The 20,238-nt window shown below is 39.3% G+C and overlaps 1 protein-coding gene across 2 annotated transcripts in view; it reads left to right on the forward strand.

Annotated features, from left to right (window-relative positions):
* gabra3 (gamma-aminobutyric acid type A receptor subunit alpha3) overlaps positions 1-20,238 on the forward strand; it is a 120,491-nt gene extending 100,253 nt beyond the window's left edge. Inside the window, exons 8-11 of one of the 2 annotated variants that reach the window (XM_081615219.1) lie at positions 2,335-2,487; positions 6,625-6,830; positions 14,699-14,737; positions 14,880-20,238. In XM_081615219.1, coding sequence (XP_081471345.1) covers positions 2,335-2,487; positions 6,625-6,830; positions 14,699-14,737; positions 14,880-15,200 — 719 coding nt within the window. In that variant the 3' untranslated portion in view covers positions 15,201-20,238. The remainder of the gene's footprint in view (positions 1-2,334; positions 2,488-6,624; positions 6,831-14,698; positions 14,738-14,879) is intronic. The other variant, XM_081615220.1, reaches the window with a different exon arrangement.

Below are 20,238 nucleotides of genomic sequence, written 5' to 3' on the forward strand. Positions count from 1 at the left end.
AGCTCATAAAAGCCTTTTAAGAGATTTTACAGGCGGCATTAGAATATCCTTAAGTGTTCATGTTCTGAGATAAAGGTTAGCATTTTTAGCAACGCCCCAGTATTTTAAGTCTGATTGGAGCAGACGAGCTGCAGCAGCAGGAGGATGGCAGGTAGAAATCGCAAAGGCTTTAATTATTATAGATATGGGAATTACTGAGAAGTTATTCAGTGCTAAAACTGGTTTTTGTTCAGTTTCTTTGCTTAAACACCATGAAATTGTGATAAATTGTGTCTTCGGACAGCTGAAAAGCTCCTGTTCTTTTCTCCCCGCACACGGAAATCAGGATCCTACCTGCACATTTTCACCCGGTTTAAAAACAGTCTGAGGCTTTTAAAGCAGATGAGTCGCTGCATTCGTCACATCTCACGGTTTTTGTCTGCGCTCCCAGGTGAATCAAAAAAAATTCAGAAGATTAAAACAAAATCACCTTTATCAATTTAATCAATTAAATGTTATTTGCATAGCACCTCTCGGCAACAAGGCATTTCAAAATGCTTTGCATCATAAAAACACAAAGTCACAGACAAATTTTGTCAAGTGCCGTCGCTACACATCAGATTGTTGATTAGTGTTTCATTGATTATGTTTCAAAAACAACTCTATAAACAGGTGGGGTTTCAGTCTAGACTTAAAGGAACTCTGTGTTTCAGCTATTTTGCAGTTTTCTGGAAGTTTGTTCCAGATCTACGGTGCATAGAAGCTGAATGCCTCTACGCTTGGTTCTGGTTTTTACACATTTGCTGCCAGAACCCCTCTGCATTTAGCTCAATCTATCTCACTATCAAACCTGAAGAAGTTTCTTCAGGTTTCATTGAGAAGAAAAACCTCCCCCCCCAGTATGACGCTGCCACCACCATGTTACGCCCTGGGGACAGAATTAAAATTGTGGAGAGCACTTTATTTCTCTTCGTTTTTTTGTAAACTTCACTTAAATATGTGCTATAACAATACAATAACACTCATACAGGATTTTGACATCCCCATGCAACCACCGCTGCTGTCGTGTGAAGTCTGAAAGATTTTTATTCGTCAGTCGAAGCACTGACACGATGCGGCGGCGGCTTGGCGTAAAACTGCGAAAAGCGGTTGAGAGGAAGACGTCGGTGCAAAGCTGATGATAAAAGCTTGCTTCTGTAAATCACTGGGAAGAGGCGCAGCTTACAACCGAGGCGCAGCCGCCTCCTTTTCAGAGAGGTTTAACCTCGGGATTGAAGCTGTTTGCAGATGTAGCTCTCGGGAGGCGACTCGCAGCGTTTCTGGAGTTCTGTCAGACGTCAGGTGTGACAGAACACAAACAAAAACACGCCCGTGCTTCTCTCACACTTTCAAGAGCAAGGCTCTTGGATAACAGTGCTTCTTGCCGAGCGAGAACGTCCTGCGCGGCATTGTTTGACCGCCGTGGCTCTGTAGTGCTTCGAAAACTCAAGGAGCTTTTAGGAGCGCCTTTTTCCCCGAGTTAATTTCTAACAAACTGTAGAGCGGGCAGAGGGAAGTTTGAGCCTCTTCAGCCGTGGTCGGAATCTGGTCAGAGAAACCGCCTCGGGGAAACGGGAGCCTCTCGTATCTCTGCAACACAGATTGCAAAAGCGGGAGTGAGAGCCAAGACTTAGGGAAAGTGTGAATCTGGCTGTTCGCTGTCATCAGTGACAAATACAAACGCTGGAGAGAGATGCAGGCTCACACTCTCCACATAACATATAGATATATATATATATATATGTATGTATGTATGTATGTAAATATAGGAGCGGCACGAAGGAAAATGTCGATGTTCTGTAAACAGGTTAATCCACCTGAATAACTACTGACTTGCTTGTGGTTTTGAATCTCCTTTGAGCTGCGGCACGCCGCATTCTGATATTACCCAAATGTACCAGGAGGCTTTTAAAATTCAAATTAATGTGCTGAAAATGAAAAGTCCATAAAAGCATCTTTCTTCGGCTGGATGTTTTTCCCTGCTCATGCCTGATTGCAGTTCTTTCGTTGAAATGGAAAGGCACACATGTTTTTTTGGGGGGTTTTTTTTGGTTTGTTTGTTTTGGGGGGGGCGGGAGGGGGTTTGGCCATGGCGACTAATTAAACACATCTGAAATCATCAAAATCTACAACAAGCAAGCTTAATTTACAAGTTGCTTCAATCTTTAATTAGGGTTGCATTCAAGTTCTTTTTCACTACTTTTTTTTAAAAGATTTTAGTCTGAGTTTATCTAATAACTTTGTGCTGTAACTACGTATGAAGAAAGATCTTTACAACTCGTTTTGTCTCTCTGCCTCTGTTTGTGTTTCCCTCAGGAGAATACGTAGTGATGACGACGTATTTCCATTTGAAAAGGAAAATTGGCTATTTTGTGATTCAGACCTACCTTCCGTGCATCATGACAGTCATACTGTCTCAGGTCTCCTTCTGGCTTAACCGGGAATCGGTTCCAGCCCGCACTGTGTTTGGTGAGTGCCACTAATTTGCTTCTTAATGGGTTAAGAATATTCTCGGGACGATCAAGTTTTCCATATAATGCACCGACTTAAAGTGCCACTGCTTTGTGAGTTTTGGGTAATTTAGATAAAACGGAGCACATACATTTTAACAACCAGGATAATCCCTGAGGGCAAGATTGCACATTTTCAGTTTCTGAGAAAAATAAATTAGGGTGTTTTTTGCAGAAACTTGACTTTTCTCAATGTCAAATTCAGTGTTTTTGAGAGAAAATGTGCTATTTTACAAGCAACAAAACAGCAAACGAGACAATATTTATTTCTGAAATTGTCTCATTTAATTGTTTAACTCAGATCTCTTCTTAGATTCTCATACTTTGATATAAATACATGTATTATTGTTTTGATGTTAGAAATTATAGGAAGTGGCATGCAATACATCATAGGAGGCCATTCAATGAATGAATATAAAAGTTGGGAAAATCGAATTATTGGGATTACAAAACAATATGCACAGATTTTCTATCTTTCCTACAGTTTAGTTAGTGTGCACGCCGGGATTTACTGCTATCCACCAACCAGCTGGTTGCTAGGGAACCATGCCAGGAAAAAAATCGCTTTTCCTTCCTGTAGATGTAAACCCACATTTTGATTTTAGCTGGATGCTTTGTTCAAACGAGAAACAACATATTTATTTACAGTTTGCTTATGACGGTTTGGTCATAAAACCTTCAGGTGAGCTTAGTGTGAAAAAACTAGAGGATATGCAGAAAAGCAGATCATGCCCACCGTTAAGGAGGATCTGTGGCCTGTTTCACCAGGACATTTGAAACGGTCAGTAGGTGGACAGTAAGATAAAAGTGAGTTAGCATTGGTAAGTTTTGCATGCTAATAATCAAAACATGTTTTCAAATCAATAGAAAATGGTTCATAGATGCAAAGCCAACCTTCTTCTATGAGTTTCCCAGGATTAAATCCTGTAGAAAATCTGCACTCTAAAAAGTGTTTTCAGTTGTATTTCATTTTATGGACCTATTAATCTCACTTTATGTATTTGGTTCAGTGATGACAACTTACTTTTTTGTTTTCTATTAACTTGAAAGTTAAAACACTAACTAACTTAAATTAACTTAATTAATTTAAAAGAACTTTTTACTTTGACTTTACTCGAAACACCCGAGTTCAATGCCAGTTTCGTATCCTACATATCAAAATATTATGATCGTCAAACTCAGTTCATTAACATGGTTTCCCTCAGTGTATTTTAAGCCTGGCGGGCCACCAGGCTTTACTTGTGCCCCCACCAGGCTTAGCATTGCTTATTTATTCAAGTCTTTTTAAAATGTTTGCATTTTTAAGACTTTATAGTTGGTGTTGAGATATTAATCTGATATTTTCAAATTTCCTGTCATCTTTAAACATTTTTTAACTCAAAAACACGACGGGTTTCTGGATGAATGACTGCTGAGCATCCCAACACCGGGCTTAGCAAGTTTTCTGAGGGAAACCCTGCATCAAGTTTATCCAACTCAATTTACTAAGTTTTTATAACCTAATTCAATGAGTTGGATAAACTTCATTGAAAAACCTGTGACCAATTGAAGCCATTCAGTGACATTGGTTGAATTGATGTATTTATACAGTGTGTACAGATCTGCGCCCGATACTTGAGAAAACGTATTTCCACTGCATGTGCATTTAGTAAAGTTAAATCTGAAAACAGATTCTCCTCAATTGAGTGCTTTAGAAATCCACCAATCAGGTCGCTCCTAGTTTTCTTCTAGTACGGCCTGTATCGCAGAAATCATATAAATAAAAACAATTTAAAAAATTTATTTGATTTTTGATAGAGGTAGTGAGCTTGAGTCCATCAGAACATCAAAGGATTACAATATATTTATTTACAGTTTGTTTTTATCGGAGAGGCGTTAGAAAATATGAAATAAAAGTTGTAATCACACTATTCAGCATTCCTCCAAGTGGGTTTTAATCAACCATCAAATATTGATCAGACTAAAGAGCAGCCTTTCTAAAAATTGTATGGCGTTTATTTATCTTTTATCTTCTCTTATGGGCTTCTACCAGCTTTTTATCATTAAAGATGATTCAATCAATGTAGAGATTTATTATTGTAAATAACCCAGAATATTCGCTCTGCTAACAAAAATCATTTTCCTTTTAGCCAAATACCATAACTAACTTTTAATATAATTCTTCATATCTACAAGTTGTTGTTGTTGTTGTTTTTTTTTGTCACGATTCCTCAGTCGTGTCTCGGTGAAACATGTTGACCTCCCTGCTCTTCCATTTTGATCATCCCCTCTGCCTTTACTTTCCAACATGTCCATTTTTATGAGATAAGATAGATTGGAGCGGAGACGGGATTGTTTTTATGTGGTTGGATGGGCAGCCGTTGTCCGGGCCAAATCTCATTCCCGCCACCGCTAAGTGAAAAGGCCGGGATGGGAAATGATCTGTGAAGTTTCCAGTTTACACCTCAGTGGATTCATTTCCCAATTAATGTCATTTTAGTAGACATGAGAGCTGCCGTCACAATCTAAACTTTTCGCTGACGTTAGCGACGCAGCTCGTATCGGGCTCGATGTTACCCACATCCCGAGCAAATTTAGATTTATGTCTTATTTTTATTCTTCCAAGAGTCTCGAAATGACACGTGACTCTCAATCGATTTAAGGAAGAAAATTCTTCTTTTTTTTGTTCACATTTTGAGAAAAGAAATGCCGTGTTGAAAATCAGACGGAAACATTATTACAACAATCAAATACCTGTTATTTCTGATCTTTTTTTTCCCACTATTTCACCAGTTTTTAAGGTTGGAAGACATTTTAATCTTTATCTCCCTCCACAGATTCTCTATCAGATTCATGTCACATCACTCACCACTCAAAAGCGTCAATATTACTTGACGCTTTTGAGCGTCAAGTAATATTGACGCTCAAAAGCGTAATATTACGCTTTTGAGCGTAATATTATGCTCAAAAGCGTAATATTACGTAATATTAATTGTTTCTTCTGACAATTTTATCAAATTGTCAGAAGAAACAATTTGATAAAAGTAAAAGTCCTTTAAAGCTAAGTCTAAGTCTTTCTCCACAAACTGAAGTTGAGCGCCTAACTCATAGAACGTGGTTATATAACGGCACTACGACACTGTTTTTGTTTCTTTTAATTATTTATTGCAAATAGATGGTTTATTCTTTCAAATTCCTCTCAACTCACCGCCGTAGGGGGAGGGCTCCACTTCTCCATTTATGATTTATTTAACAATTCTTTCATCAGACTTGTTTAAGACAGAATAAAAAGAGAAAAAAAAACAGTGAACAATAGATGCCTTGTCACGGTGTTACGCAGTGGCGACTGGTTTCTGCTCGTCTGAACTCGATGCTCTGACCCAGTGCACTTGTGATGTTTACGCGTCAGTGAACTGTGTCAGCGTTACGAAGCGCTGCGATCTGATTTCTGATTTACACGAAGCAGCTTACATAAGAGCTCCGACTTCCAGTTTCATCTAAAAGCGCAAATTTGGTTAAGTTAGATTATCGATTTTAAATGCACACTCTGAACCCGGACTGCAACTATTTTAGTTATCGATTAATCTGTGGATTTCTGATGATTAATCAGCTTTTTTAAAAAGTGAAGCATTCGGCAGAGTTTTTATTGGAGCTTTTTATGCAGAATTAGAAAATGCAAGTAAACAATTTCGTAACTTTTTTTTAATGAGAAAATTTTTAATGTCTTGTATTCACAATTGGAATGCAAAGGATACTTAATAGGAGATGTTTTTTTTATTTATTTTTTTACAGAATATGAACCAGGATTTTATGGCTCTTGAGGAGTTCAGGATTGAACATATTTACAAAACAAATTGTTTTTTTTTATTCTAAATGAATAGATTGTTCAGTTTTGACTTAATCGCCGCTCTGACTCTGCTGCCTTTTTTCGAGGTCTGTATACTCCGGTCAACGATTAATCGATTACTAAATCAGCTGACGACTATTTGAGTAATCGATTCATCACGATTAATCATTTCAGCCCTACTCTGAACCGACTAAAAGTTTCACATACTGTAAAAGGACAAACTCTCAGCTCCCCTCAACCTGTTCGTTTGTGTTCTCCTTCTGTCCTCAGGCGTCACCACGGTCCTAACCATGACCACTCTGAGCATCAGTGCTAGAAACTCCCTCCCTAAGGTGGCCTATGCCACTGCCATGGACTGGTTCATGGCAGTGTGCTATGCCTTTGTCTTCTCTGCCCTGATAGAGTTTGCGACAGTCAACTACTTCACCAAACGCAGCTGGGCGTGGGATGGGAAAAGAGAGGGCATGGAGATAAGGGTGAGTGACGAAGCAATCGACACGCCATACGTGGATCTATCAACTGCAAGAGCATGAGGAATCCGAGAATGCTTTTCAGAAATAAGTCGGGGTTTTGTTTGTTTTTTTTTTTGCACTTGACACATATCATTAACTTGGATTTTGACCTCGATGTTAAAAATAATCTTGAGAAAATCTTCAGAGTTTTGGCCACACATAGCAGGTTCCTTTTTCTTTTTTTTTTAAAGCACAGCCTTGAGTATTCTTTAAAGACTTTAAAGAGGCCTTTTATTTATTCATTAGCAGCCAAATGGAACAGGAACACTGAGAGCAAAAGCAGAAGTAAACTCCCAGAGACATTGGCCCTGATTTACAATCGCAGCATATGTTCAGCGCTCATTTTAAAAAGGCAGCGTGCGTTCGCTCTCGCTAAAAAAAAAAAAATTAAAAAAAGACTCCATCCTTACATCTTGCATGCTGATCAGAGAGCGAGCGTGCTTCACTTCAAATGAATCACCTCAGGTTTACCCTTTCCCTCCGTATGAAAGCAAGATGAATCGTAACGCGTACGGTTTTTAGTCACCGGTACAGCAGGGGCGTTTGTGCGTTATTTACAAAGACACGCAAAAAAGAGCGAATTTCTGGTAAAGTTGTGACACAGAAATACAACTTTGGTGTTTTATCACTTTTTTTCTTCTGCATGTGACCCATTTAAAGTGCTGGCTGCAGTCGGAGCAACACAGCTTACTATGAATATGATGCGTAACCTGCTTATACTTAAAGCTGCAAAAGTAGATTTCACCTCCGTTTCAGATGATCGGACCAGCTTTCATATGAGACAAAAAAAAACAAATGACAATTTTATTCATTAAGGGGAACAAAAGTGCTTTCCAAACCCACCTGGTTTAATGTAAAAGTAAATTTTTGGAGCGGCTTTGAGCGGAAAATGTTGGCTGAATCACGCTCTGCACATGCTGAGTTTAGTTTAGCTCATTAGTTTAATTAGTTAGGGTTTAGGTTTTTTTGAACATTGGTCCAGGTTGGTTTGGGCAGCCTTTTCCTCCATTAAATATCATTTTAAAACCTGCATTTTGTGTTTTTGTCTGATCTTAAAAATGAGTGTGATCATTTGAAACGTGTGAAGGGGGGAAAAAAAGTCAAATCGGAAGAAATTTCAGTGGAAAAATGCCAAACAAACAAAAAAAAAAGCTTGGTAGGTTGGAACGCCATCAAAGAGAGCTTAATAAAATAAAAATAAATAAATTTCTTTGACAGTTTTCTGTGGTTCAGCATGTTAAGAGTCAGATGTCAAGTATTCGCTTTGATTGAATTTGCGGCGATGAAATCTCATCCGGAGTGTAAACAAACCACCGTCCTCCTCCCAGAAACAGGATTTAGATCTACATACTTCAGTGAATAATTAATTTTGTTTTTCAGATCAGCGTCGGCCCGCCTAGCAGAACCGCGCAAAACGTCAGAGAGATGTCAGAATAAAATGAACTCTGATGCACAGGCGCGGCAGAGAAAGCTGGCAAACGTGAACTTGAAAAAGATTTTCTCCTTCTTTGATTATCATTTCACTTCGGTGAGCATTTTTGCTTGCGCTGCGTTGTCTTGTATGAACAATTGCTCACACATAATACACTGCATGGTTAGTGTTTAAAGCCGTAATTAAACTTCTGTGAAGAAGCTCTCTGCGATGTAATTGCTCTTTAATGCTTTATTTACTGTGTTATTTCTGGTTTCCTTGAATTTTTTACGTATGCCAGCATAGGCTGTTCTCACATTGTCAACTTGGATCCTGAAACTATATTTAATGGAGCCTGAACGAGGCAGGATTGAGGTTGTGGCGGAAATTATTCACATTTTAACAAAACCACTGAATATATACTTCAACACGTGGAACGATAAAACAAGACTTAAATAGATCAGGCATCTAAATTTTGAAGTTGTTTCTGTTTTTTTAGAGTTAATGAGCGCAGTTAATCTCTTGAGATATGCAAATAACTAGAAGCTTTATTGACAAAATGGCTTTACAAGATGCTTGTAAAAAGCAAAAAGAAAAAAAGGAAAAATCCCACAGTCTGTCTCAGAATCTGAGTCTCAGAATCGCTGACAAAGCACATTAAAACACTTATCAGTCAGAAACACAACGAAACTCATTTCAGCTGCGACACACTGCCACAAATCTATTTTTGCTTCATATGTGCAAAGTGTTTGAGCCAATCAATGCCGCCTCCGCGCCTTTATTTATTTATTTTTCCTATAGCGTGACATTTGGTCCTGAGACTGACAGGCCGAGACTCGGTGGAACTTTTTAGTCAGCGGGGAGATTTTCCTGCCTCTGTGAAGGCTGCATTTAATGACGGCAGCCTGGGCCACGTTCTCGGGGGCTCTGCTGAGCACGCAGTTGTCACGATGGATAAAACGGAACGGGGTCACACGGACATGCAGGACTCTGCCGTCGCGTTCCCTACAGATATAAGCAACTTGAAGGCAGCGGAGTTTAAGTACGCGGCCTTATGACAAATGGAGCAAAAGATTTGATCTAATGCAATAAACCGTCAGACGAAAGACGGGTCGCTTTGGAGTCTAGAGTCAGTTTGACTTTGAAGCTCCGCGGCGTCCAGCGACAAGTACGCGCTCACGTTTTGTCACGTTACGACCACAAAGGTCAAATCTGCAATTTGTTGGGATTTTACGCAATAGGTGAACAAAAACGGTGCATAATTGTGATGTGGAAGGACTTAACGAACAAAAATACGAGAAGTGTGGTATTTCATTTGAATTTAGCCACCTTTATTTGGAAACCATAAACCTACCAAGAAGTGAGTGTTCGCCGAAACCGACCGGCTGCATTACTGAAAAAAAAACCACGCAAAATCTTACCACATATTTTTTGTCTAGTTTCTAGTCCAAATTTTGTTGAATTTACTTGAAATTCAACAAAACTAAGTTGCAAGTAACTTTCCAGTAAAGTGCAGGAGCTTGTAAGTCAATAATGTCTTGACATTGATAAAAAAATAAAAAGAGTCAATATTGAAGAATAATTGATGTAAAAGTTCCTTTACTTTGCTGAAAAGTTACTTGTAAGTTTGTGTTGTGTTATTTTAAGGGTATGACAATATTTGCATAAGAAATTAGACCTGAAATACTTTTGATTTTGTTGTGTTTAACGAGCTGGACAGAAAAGTCGATGATAGGTGTGACAATTTTCTGGCAGGAATATTACGCACTCATGCAAAAGGTAACATGAAGAAAGCCATAATCTGACGGCAGCATCATGCTATGGGAACAGCAGAGTTTATTGGAAAACGGTTGGAGCTAATTCCAGACTCTTGTTATTGTCCTTACACCTCTCAGTTATTTTGAATTTTTTGAACGGTAAATTACGTTAAAAATCGAAGCTTATGGCTGCAACATTGCAACATGTAGTAAACATCAAGGGGCAGGAATACTTTGGCAAAGAGCTGAACGCCCAGTAGCAGCAGACAATTATTTTTGATATTTGTTTTTACATCCCCGACTGTGAGCAAACCCATGTGAAATGGTTTACTTCAATGTCGTTGTGTGCTTTTTTTTTTTTTTACTTTCTCGTCACCTTATTTTCTGTCTGCCGCACTGTGTGTCTAATTAGCTCTCCCCTTTACAGCTGAAGGTGGGCTCATCTCAGGAATTATAGCCTGTGGGGAGTTTCTGGTTAGAAAGGCAAATTCTTGCAACTCTGTGACACAAACGATTGGACCCTTCGGTGAGAGACGTATTCTGTTTGCGTCAGCACAGGCAGAGTCACAAGCTGGTGTTGCAGCGGCTTTCTCTGATGGAGCCGCAAAGAGATTGTGGTTTCACACATATCTGCGCTTGCAGCACGAATCGTGATATCAAACACAGAAGATCAATTTTTTTTCCTTCACATACTTATTTATAGTTTTAGAAAGCTGAGTCTATTATTACTTGTTGTAATAAACGCCTAAAAATCCTAGAGGTTTGATGGACCCAATTTTTGATTGATTGTCAGACATTTTTCCACACCCTCGTTTTTTTTAAAGCTGCAGCATTAAAAAACAAAACATATGTATACATTTTTGTTAAAACTGTCACTATGTCACATTAGTATAATATGAAACAGACAATCTGCAAAAAAAAAGTAAAAATCTCCTCTGCCGCCTTCCAGTGGTTCTACTTTTATCTGCAGAAATACACAGCTCTGTCAGAAACGACCAATCAGATCCAGGAGGCGGTCCATACCGCTGACAGTTTGACCAATCAGAGACAGGAGGAGGTCCTTAGCACTGACAGTTTGACCAATCAGATCCAGGAGGAGGTCCTTAGCGCTGACAGTTTGACCAATCAGATCCAGGAGGAGGTCCTTAGTGCTGACAGTTTGACCAATCAGATCCAGGAGGAGGTCGTTAGCGCTGACAGTTTGACCAATCAGAGGCAGGAGGCGGTCCTTAGCGCTGACAGTTTGACCAATCAGAGACAGGAGGAGGTCCTTAGCACTGACAGTTTGACCAATCAGATCCAGGAGGAGGTCCTTAGTGCTGACAGTTTGACCAATCAGATCCAGGAGGAGGTCGTTAGCGCTGACAGTTTGACCAATCAGATCCAGGAGGAGGTCCTTAACTGTGACAGTCCATCCAATCAGAGTTAGCAGGAAGTCCTTAGCACCGACAGCCATGTTTGTGTGCAACGCTCACTCCCTCTCCTCAAGACTTTGTGCTATGCTACAAATAGTTCCCCACACCGAAGCCTGCCACGAATGCTAAGGCTAGTTACTATGGCTGCCAATGACAGAGGATAAACAGTTTTTCTGTGACTGTTATTTGTTTCTCCACCATGAGGCCATACACAAGGATGATTGACAGCGCTGTGACCCTCCTCCTGGCTCAGTTTGGCAGATGGCAGCAATAGCACTGGGAGGAGAAGGAGAAGCTTAATGTTTTTTCAACAGATTATCTCTCTCATATTATAATGTGAAAACATAGTGACAGTTTTTATGCAAAAAAAAAACACAACAAATTTTTACAAAAGCTACTCCAACAAAACACCTTTTTGCATTAATATGGCACTGGTATATCCAACTAATGAACCAGGACGGAGGTTTTAAAACAAACGGACAAAACATGCAATAAAACATGCAGCTATAACATTAACAGAGGCCATCCGTTGAACCTACATCTAAATTCAGTCACTCCAGAACCACACAGGCACAAGCGAGGTCATTATGGCTCTCCATGCGCTGCCCACACTCTCGTTCCCCCACATGCTTACTCACTTGAGGCTGTTAAACATGCCAACATTTCATCTCCAAACATAGAGGGGGTGCCGACTGTCCCAAGGTTTGCACACATGCACACTCCCAGCTGCAAGCGGTGAAGCACAGGGCAGCACAATTGCTTCATCAGCCTGAGACGCATTTCAATTCTTAAGCAACAATTTGCCGAAGTTATGAGGACAAGGTCAATTGATGCATTGTGATGTGTTTTTTGCCTTCAGCCAGCCCAATTACTTGGCCTACTGCATGCAGATCTTTTAAGCAGAAGTAAATTATGTGCTGTGACACATTAGGTTCGTAACAAAATGCATCCAGTCCAATGCCACAGATGGTTTCCCCAATAATTAGGCCCAATAAATTAGCGCAGATGACAGCCTGGCTAAAAAGCAACAGAAAACGACTCTGTACAGCTCATTTGTCAGGTTAGCGCCGCACTGAACATCCTTAATGCTAAAGACCGGGGAGCCGGGTGATCTTTGATTAAGGTCATACGACACTTGAATGTCGTAATTAGTTTTTCCTGCTGATCCAAGTCGTCACCGTGATGGAGGGGCCTCGTTGGGGGATGGATGGGGAAGCGTCCATTTATCCGGGAGCATCGCTGCAACCCTGCTAGCTCCGTTAGACCTCGACAGGATTTGCTGCCCAAGCAAACCGGGAATCGTTCTCTTCCTGTAGCTCTGCTCGTTTCACACACATTTCCAGCTAACGTCCCTGTGTCATCTAAAACCATTTTTTTTAACAGATCCAGAGCCGCAATTGCTCATAGTTGTGTTTTATTAGGGATTCTGTTTAATAAACCAACACAGAGTGGTGCATAATTGCAATAGGATTTGAATGAGACTTGGATTCTACCCGTTTGTTTGCAAATAGAAATCAGAGAATACTTTCATTTGTATTCGGTTCCCTTTAACCTGGCTGAAACAGCATTATGCTAGCAAGACTGAAAGAGCTGTTGCCTGTTGTAACATGCTAGAGTTTGCAAAATACCCGAGACTGCAGCAGATGTTCATTTTCCAGCTGAGTTGTGCAGCTTAAGCATGCAGCCAGAGCTGAAATGGAGTAGCTTAAATCAAATCATGTTCATTTGTTGCGCTGGCCCAGTCAAACCCCAGACCTGCACCCCGATAGTAAATCTGTGGCAAACTAAAATATTTACACTTACAGATGCTCTCCGTTAATGCTGGGCATTTATCGCATCATGTTTCATCATTTATCACGATAAATTTCTTATCGTGATAATAATTCTGATTTATTATAATCACAATAAATCCTGATTAATGATGTTTAAAACCCCCAAAGGCTGTCAGTGTTGCTAGGATGGTTGGTTTTGCTTCTTTCTTTTTTTTTTTTAAATTTTTGTTCAATGAAAATATCAATAAATATCAATACATTTAAAAATAGTTATTATAGTTACTGTGTGCTGTTTGTGACACAAATCACAGTAGTACCACAAAATATCATAATAAAACTTAAAGTTTATGTCCATATGCCACCGCTGCTCTCCATTCTGTCTGAATGAGCTTCAGTCACCGTACGTTCACACCTGTTAGCTACATCCCAAAACACAACGTACATATTATCTTTACATATGCACTACTTTGTGTTACAGCCACCGAAGAAAATACGTCAAAAGCTTAGCTTTGTTTCGGACGACGTAGTTAGAAAAATAAATCGTTTCACACAATGACAGGAGCACTTGGATCTGAAACTCTCCTCCCCCATGACACGCACCGGTCCAGTCTTGATCTGAAAGAGGTCGCGGTGGGAATGATCGGTGCGCAGGAAATGATCGCAGCACAAACCCAGAGCGTGAGCCACACAGGAAACCAGAAGTGTTGCTCAGCAATCCATCTTACTGCCCTACTTGTTTTCCCCCCCCACATCCAAATTGCTCGTTGCTCTGTGCTCCGTCAGACTGACAGGATCCTCCAGAGATGCGAGTTTAGTTATGTGAGGGTGCCAATGTGGCAAATAAAACCGTGTCTTCTTCCCGTGCAACTCCAAAGTGAAAGGCGCCGCAATCGCGCGGCTCCAGAAGCAGGAAGGCGGCGGACCCTCCAGCTTGCTCTATCGCACACAGCCTTTGTCATGTTTGCTTTATCACTAGCTGTTTGCCTGAAGAGGCCTGGCTGCCTTCATTGATACAGTTTGTCAGACATGTTTTCAGGCGCTGTTTTTTTTTTTTTTTTCGTTTCGTTTTTCTTTTTTTTTTGCTTTGTTTCTAATCCTGCTCTGTGCTGTTACTGCTACCGCTAGCAGTACCAGACGCCAGTCCAGCCTGGTTCTCCTTCCCACGCCCTCCCCCCTGAAAAAGAAACCCATAATAAATAAATAAAAACACGAGAACTGTTCCAATTTTCCACACTCTTTATCTCACAAGCTCAATATTCTCGTCATGATATTTTCACTCATGACATTTTCCTCCTGCGATCCAGATTTGTATAATATACCATTAATTTGACATTATTAAAACTGTAAAAATGTAATAAAATAATAATTTTTTTTTTTAGAAAGTCACCTCCAGCTAGATAGTGATGAATAGATTCTGTAAGTTGGGTAATTCTAATATAATTGGTAAACTTTTTTTCTTTTCTACTTTTCTTTTCAGGAACCGTTTCAGGCTAACATGGCCAGGATTAAAGATATGGTTAGGCTTTTGTTTTGTTCTTGTGTGTGTCTCGTGTCTCGTGGTGTTGCTTCTATTTCCTCTTTATGAGTTCAAATGGAAGTATTGTTTAGTCCACTGCCCTGCTGCGACTCACGACTTTAACTGCCTTCTTCCTTTCCAGAGGAGGGAGTCGGCCACGCTGACTAAAAAGTCCAACAACACCTTCAACATCGTCGGCACCACCTACGGCATCAACGTGGCCAAAGACCAGGGCTTGACGACCATTTCCAAAAGCGCCCCGGGACCGTCGATCAAACACTCCTTTCTGCACAAAATGGACGACCCCTACACGGAGGCCAAGAAGTCCTACAACCGCGTCAGCAAAGTGGACAAGATTTCACGCATCATCTTCCCAGTTCTGTTCTTCATTTTCAACCTGGGCTACTGGGCTACGTACGTCAACAGAAAGCCCGTGATCATGAAGGCAAACAACCTAAACTGAATTTCACCAAATGTTGGCTTTCGGGAAGACAGACAGACAGACAGACAGACAGATAGATAGGTAGGTAGGTAGGTAGGTTTGCAGGAAAAGCCAAGTCCATGGCATCTTAACGTGCGTTGTGTGTATGTGTGTGCGCGCATGTCTCGTGTGTATGTTTTTTTTGTTGTTTTTTTTTTTCTTAAACGTTTGATATTTTTGCACGGCTGTTGTTGTTGGGAAGGCAAACCTGGTTTCCATTAGACTCACGTGCAGCGGTGGACCTCGGAGGAAGCACATTCTCTCATCAGTCTGTGTTTTTTGTGCGGCGTTTCTTTTTCCCCACCCCACACTCAGCTCTGGCCCTGTTCCCCGTTGTGGTTTAATCCCCTTTGCTGTATCTTGATTGCTTGCCGTTTCGTACAGTAGTCAAATTGTGCGTTCCTCCCCTACCCCCCCTAGTTTTGACATGTTTTGGGTTTGTTCTTGTTTTTTTTGTTTTTTTCATTGCTTATAATAAGTTAGCACTCGCATGCGTTTTCTGTTCTCATCGTGACTCATTACCAGTGATAAGGCGTTGACACGCCATACGCACACAGACACACACACACCGATACCGCCGAAAACACGAGGAAAGCCATCCGCTGGCCGCTTTATTGTGCTTCTTTTGGTCGGGGCGGCCTGTATAGTTTTATAGGAACATCATTAATAATTGTCAGAGTCTGGCCTTCAGCTCCCGCTGAAGATCGGCACACACAATGCAGCCTCAGAGGGCTGCATGAACATTTTCTAGTCCACTGGCTCTTATTGTTTTAACTGGCTGATTATGTTCAACGACAGATAATATATGTGCCTTGGTGAAAACACTCATCACAGAGAAGGAAGGAAAACAAAACACGAAAAAAAAAAGTCAGACATGCTCACATTTGCAATTCCAAATGTGCGTTTTGCTTAGCAAAAATATTTACACCCCTTAAATCTTTCCCAATTTTGCCCTGCTACAACCACCGACTCCATTGTGTTTTATTGCGATTTTTATGTGGCAGATCAGCGCAAAGACCTGCAGGATTGCCAAGTGTAAAGAAAATTATATTTTGTTTCATTTCTTTTAGGCAGAAGTCATAAAAATATAGCAGGAATTTGTATTCAGCTCCTCTGATCCATTCTTTACAGCTTCTGTTTTGTCATTGTTTTTTTTTTTTTTTGTTTTTTTTTAATAGCTCAAACTCTTTCAGATTGGCTGGAGAACGTCTATAGAAATAATGCATATTGCAAAAGATTCTCGCTTAGATTGAGATCTGGACTTTGACTGGACCATTCAGACACATCAATCTAGTTCTGGTCTAAATCCAGAGTGTCATACCAGGTTTTCATGTCGTTTCCTTTGGTGGTTCTTGGTGCAGAGCCACCGATGGTAAGAAGTTTTGTTTGTTTGGCAGAGTTCAGCTGAAAAATGGAAGAAATGTTGCAATTTTGGACGCCGATCGAAACGATTCCACCAGATTATCAGGAGGGAAAACATCCTTAACATCCTTCTAAAGACTATTGGCTGGATTTTCAGGATAAAGGAGGCTGAAAACAATTGTTCGCCACATTTGTTCAGATTTCTGTTTGCAAAAGGCTTTGAAAGACATCTTCCTTTCACTCTATAATTGTGCAACATTTTTGAGTTGCTCCATCACAAAAAATCATTAAAAAAATAACATTAAAGTTTGTCTTTGTAATGTGACGCAATAAGGAAAAACAAGTTTTTAGGGGTGTTAATGCTTTTGCAAAGTACTGCATCTTTTGTCTAGAAACATTTAATGGTCTCTGTAGGTTCTATCTACTCCAGTGTATGGCTATCCCCACCCTGAACCAGCCCATACACACACACGCACACACACAGATACCCAGACTAAAACTGCCTCCTAGTACGAAGGGTTAACAGACCTATTCCTGTGAGATGATCTTATAAGAGATTCACGGCTCCTGTGTTGTGGAGAACAACTATCATTTAAATTATGTTTGTTTTGTTTTTATGGAGCACCATAAAAAACTACCACCGTTACATCAGAAGGAAGACAAATTTGGAATTACACCTCTAAAAAGGTTTAAGTTTTATTTGTAATTGATGAAAACGATCGCTCGTTTCTTTGTTCCCTCGTGTCTTTGCATTTGTTGCTGTTCCAAAATGTTTATTGTGTCGTCATGCAGCTAAGAATCCACACTTTCCTGTTTTGCTTTCTTCTGTACGTGTTTTGGTGCTGATTTTGTTGTCCACATATGTTGACTTTATTTTTGCTGCAGACAACAAAGGCAATGTGTCACACAGTGATTTTAATTCATCCAAATAAACACTTGGATTACAGTAATTTACATACTGGAAATTACTGTAAAACCTAATAATTCCAGTTGAAAACAAATCTTGATTTATTGGGAAAATGTGATAAATGTTGTGTGTGTGAGGTAATACATCTTTTGGTTTTTGCACCTATATATTTTCACAATCTGATTCTGAAACACTTTTATTTATTTATTTATTTATTTATTTATTTATTTATTTATTTATTTATTTATTTTTGCCAGATGCATTCCGTCTAATTCAATAAGTAAAGATTATTTTAGAGATTTACTGGAGGTCCCAACATGCACTGTTAAATGTTGTCGGTCAATCATGTGAAAATCTAACAGCCATTGATTCTGCATGAACATTTGTACGTTTGCTCCTGCGATCTACAGCATTATTACTCGCTGCACACTAAAGCAGGGTGTAGAGTCGAGACTTCATCCCAGTCACTTTGTAATAACCAGTAGCATCAACACTTACTCTAGTGCAGACCTCCGAATGGGTTTTCCCTTATTTAGTTTACAACCAAACACATGGATCCACTGAACTGACGTGACATTCGTCTCCATTTACTCTGCACATGGTCGCTGTAGGGTCTTAAAAATTTAATATCCGTGTCAATTTCAAAAACCCTCTGATGAGTAAGGATTTTCCACACCGTCTTCAAGTGTATTTTAGTTCCATCTTTAATTTCTCCTCCTAAAACTGGCTAATTGTGGTTTTTAAATTAAATTTCAAGCATTTTTGGTACATTATCCGGTAACACTTTATTTGAAGAACATAAAAAACATGACGTGTCATGAACATGATTCTTCATAAATATTTACGACTGTTGTCCTGAAGTGTCATTTGGTAAATAATGGCACTTTTAGTGCAAAAGTGCACCAAAAGCTGCATTAAAAGTTCATTAAAAGTGTAAAACTTTGCATTATTCAGTAATTAATGACACTTTTAATGTAACGTTCTGTTTGAACTTGCATTAAAAGTCAATTAAAAGTATCAACTTTGCATTAAAAATGGCCTTATTTACCAAATGACACTTCATGACAACAGTCATAATCGTTCATGAGATTCATTTGTTATTCTACATAATCTTTGAACTTCAAATTGGCTAGAGTTTTGCTGTCGTATGTCAGATTTTTTTTATTTTGAAAAAAAAAGTTTAAAGTGTGCAAAACTTTATTTCAATTGCTTGTGATGGTATATTAGCTAAACAGAAGTCATAATGCAAGACAAGTTAAGGTATTAAGATTGTCTATAACTCTTGTTTGTGTTTAATTTAGGTAATAAAGATTTTAACAAGATCTTAAAGTCTTAATTTAAGGTAAACCAAACTTGCCGAATCCCTGTTTAAAACATTTTAAACACATTTGAGTGTTTAACATGTTCAACTACACGTATTCCCAACTGAAGCAGTCCCACAGCATGACGCTGCCACCACCACATCTCTTTGAAGCTGGTGTTTGAGCTGTCGAGTGTGAAACACATTCGCAAGGCGCTCTAACTGTAGGACTGCTTTTCATTTTGTTTTTGAAAGTGACAACAAAGAAACCAAGTCTTTAAAAACTCCATCTACGCTGTTTAAAATAACAGCTTTTTATTCTTTATTTCAGTTTATCTAATTAAATTCTGCATGTATTTTTCCATCTTCACCACTGTCACATGGTTTGAGTGTCAAAAAAAAAAAAGAGAAAACACATTCAGAACTGCACAATCTGTTTCCACAGATAATCCATGATAAAATCATCCTGCGGAGATTAATTTCTGAATTAATCAGCAAACGGAACATGTAAATGAGCGAGCAAAGAAAAAAAAGTCATTTTTATTATTTGCAGTTAATGATTTTCTTTTTTAAATGCAGGCAGATTTTGGCTTAGTCAGAGAAACATGAGAAATATTAATTTCATTTATTTTATTTTCCACACACCTCAAAGGATTTGATAAACAGAAATCTGCCGTTCAGGTTTGGGTTTGATTGTATTATGTGGTGTTATCCAAACAGGGCCAGAGTTAAAATCAGTAAAACCATGTCATTCTATACAGTGAGACACAGTATATTAAGAGTATAACACTATATGAATATATTTATGCTAATTAGTAACAGCATTAAATATCCTGTTTGATGCAGCATAACCTCGACAGCATTGATGCAAAGGTCTTGATGCATAGAAAGCCGTAGAAAAATAGATCAACTAAAGAGATTAATAATGGCAAAAAAAACTTGTTCAGAAAGTGTAATTAACTTGTGAATTTGTAGATATTGTGAAATCAATTCCGATAGATTTTCTTTTCTTTTTCTTTTTGTGAATATCGATATGTCATGTCATTTATTTTTACATCATATAGATACTGCTGTCTTACAGTGAGATCTGTAACACTAAGTGTTATGGTAGTAAAGAACAGTAGAGATAATATTCATCGAGCTAATTACGAGATCAGTACCTTGTGTGCACTTTTCCAAAACCTAACTGTGAATTAGCAGCCGTCTGCAAGCAGAGTTGTACACACTGTGTTCTCCTTCCAGCGATTTCACTGCATGTCCCTCCGCACCGAGAGACCAAGGACTTCCTCCACAAAGACTGCTCTGGGAACTTTGTGGACTTTGTGATTTTTCTCGGGAAGTTGCTCTCTGTGTGCCCAGTGACTGGACTCTCTGTACGTTACACTTGTTTGTGTGCTTACTGTATGAGATGTAGCAAATGGAAATAGGGAATAAAAGGACATTGTATTTTG

This window comes from Poecilia reticulata, chromosome 14, assembly GCF_904066995.2.
Source record: "Poecilia reticulata chromosome 14, P_reticulata-male-v2, whole genome shotgun sequence".
NCBI classification, from domain to species: Eukaryota; Metazoa; Chordata; class Actinopteri; order Cyprinodontiformes; family Poeciliidae; genus Poecilia; species Poecilia reticulata.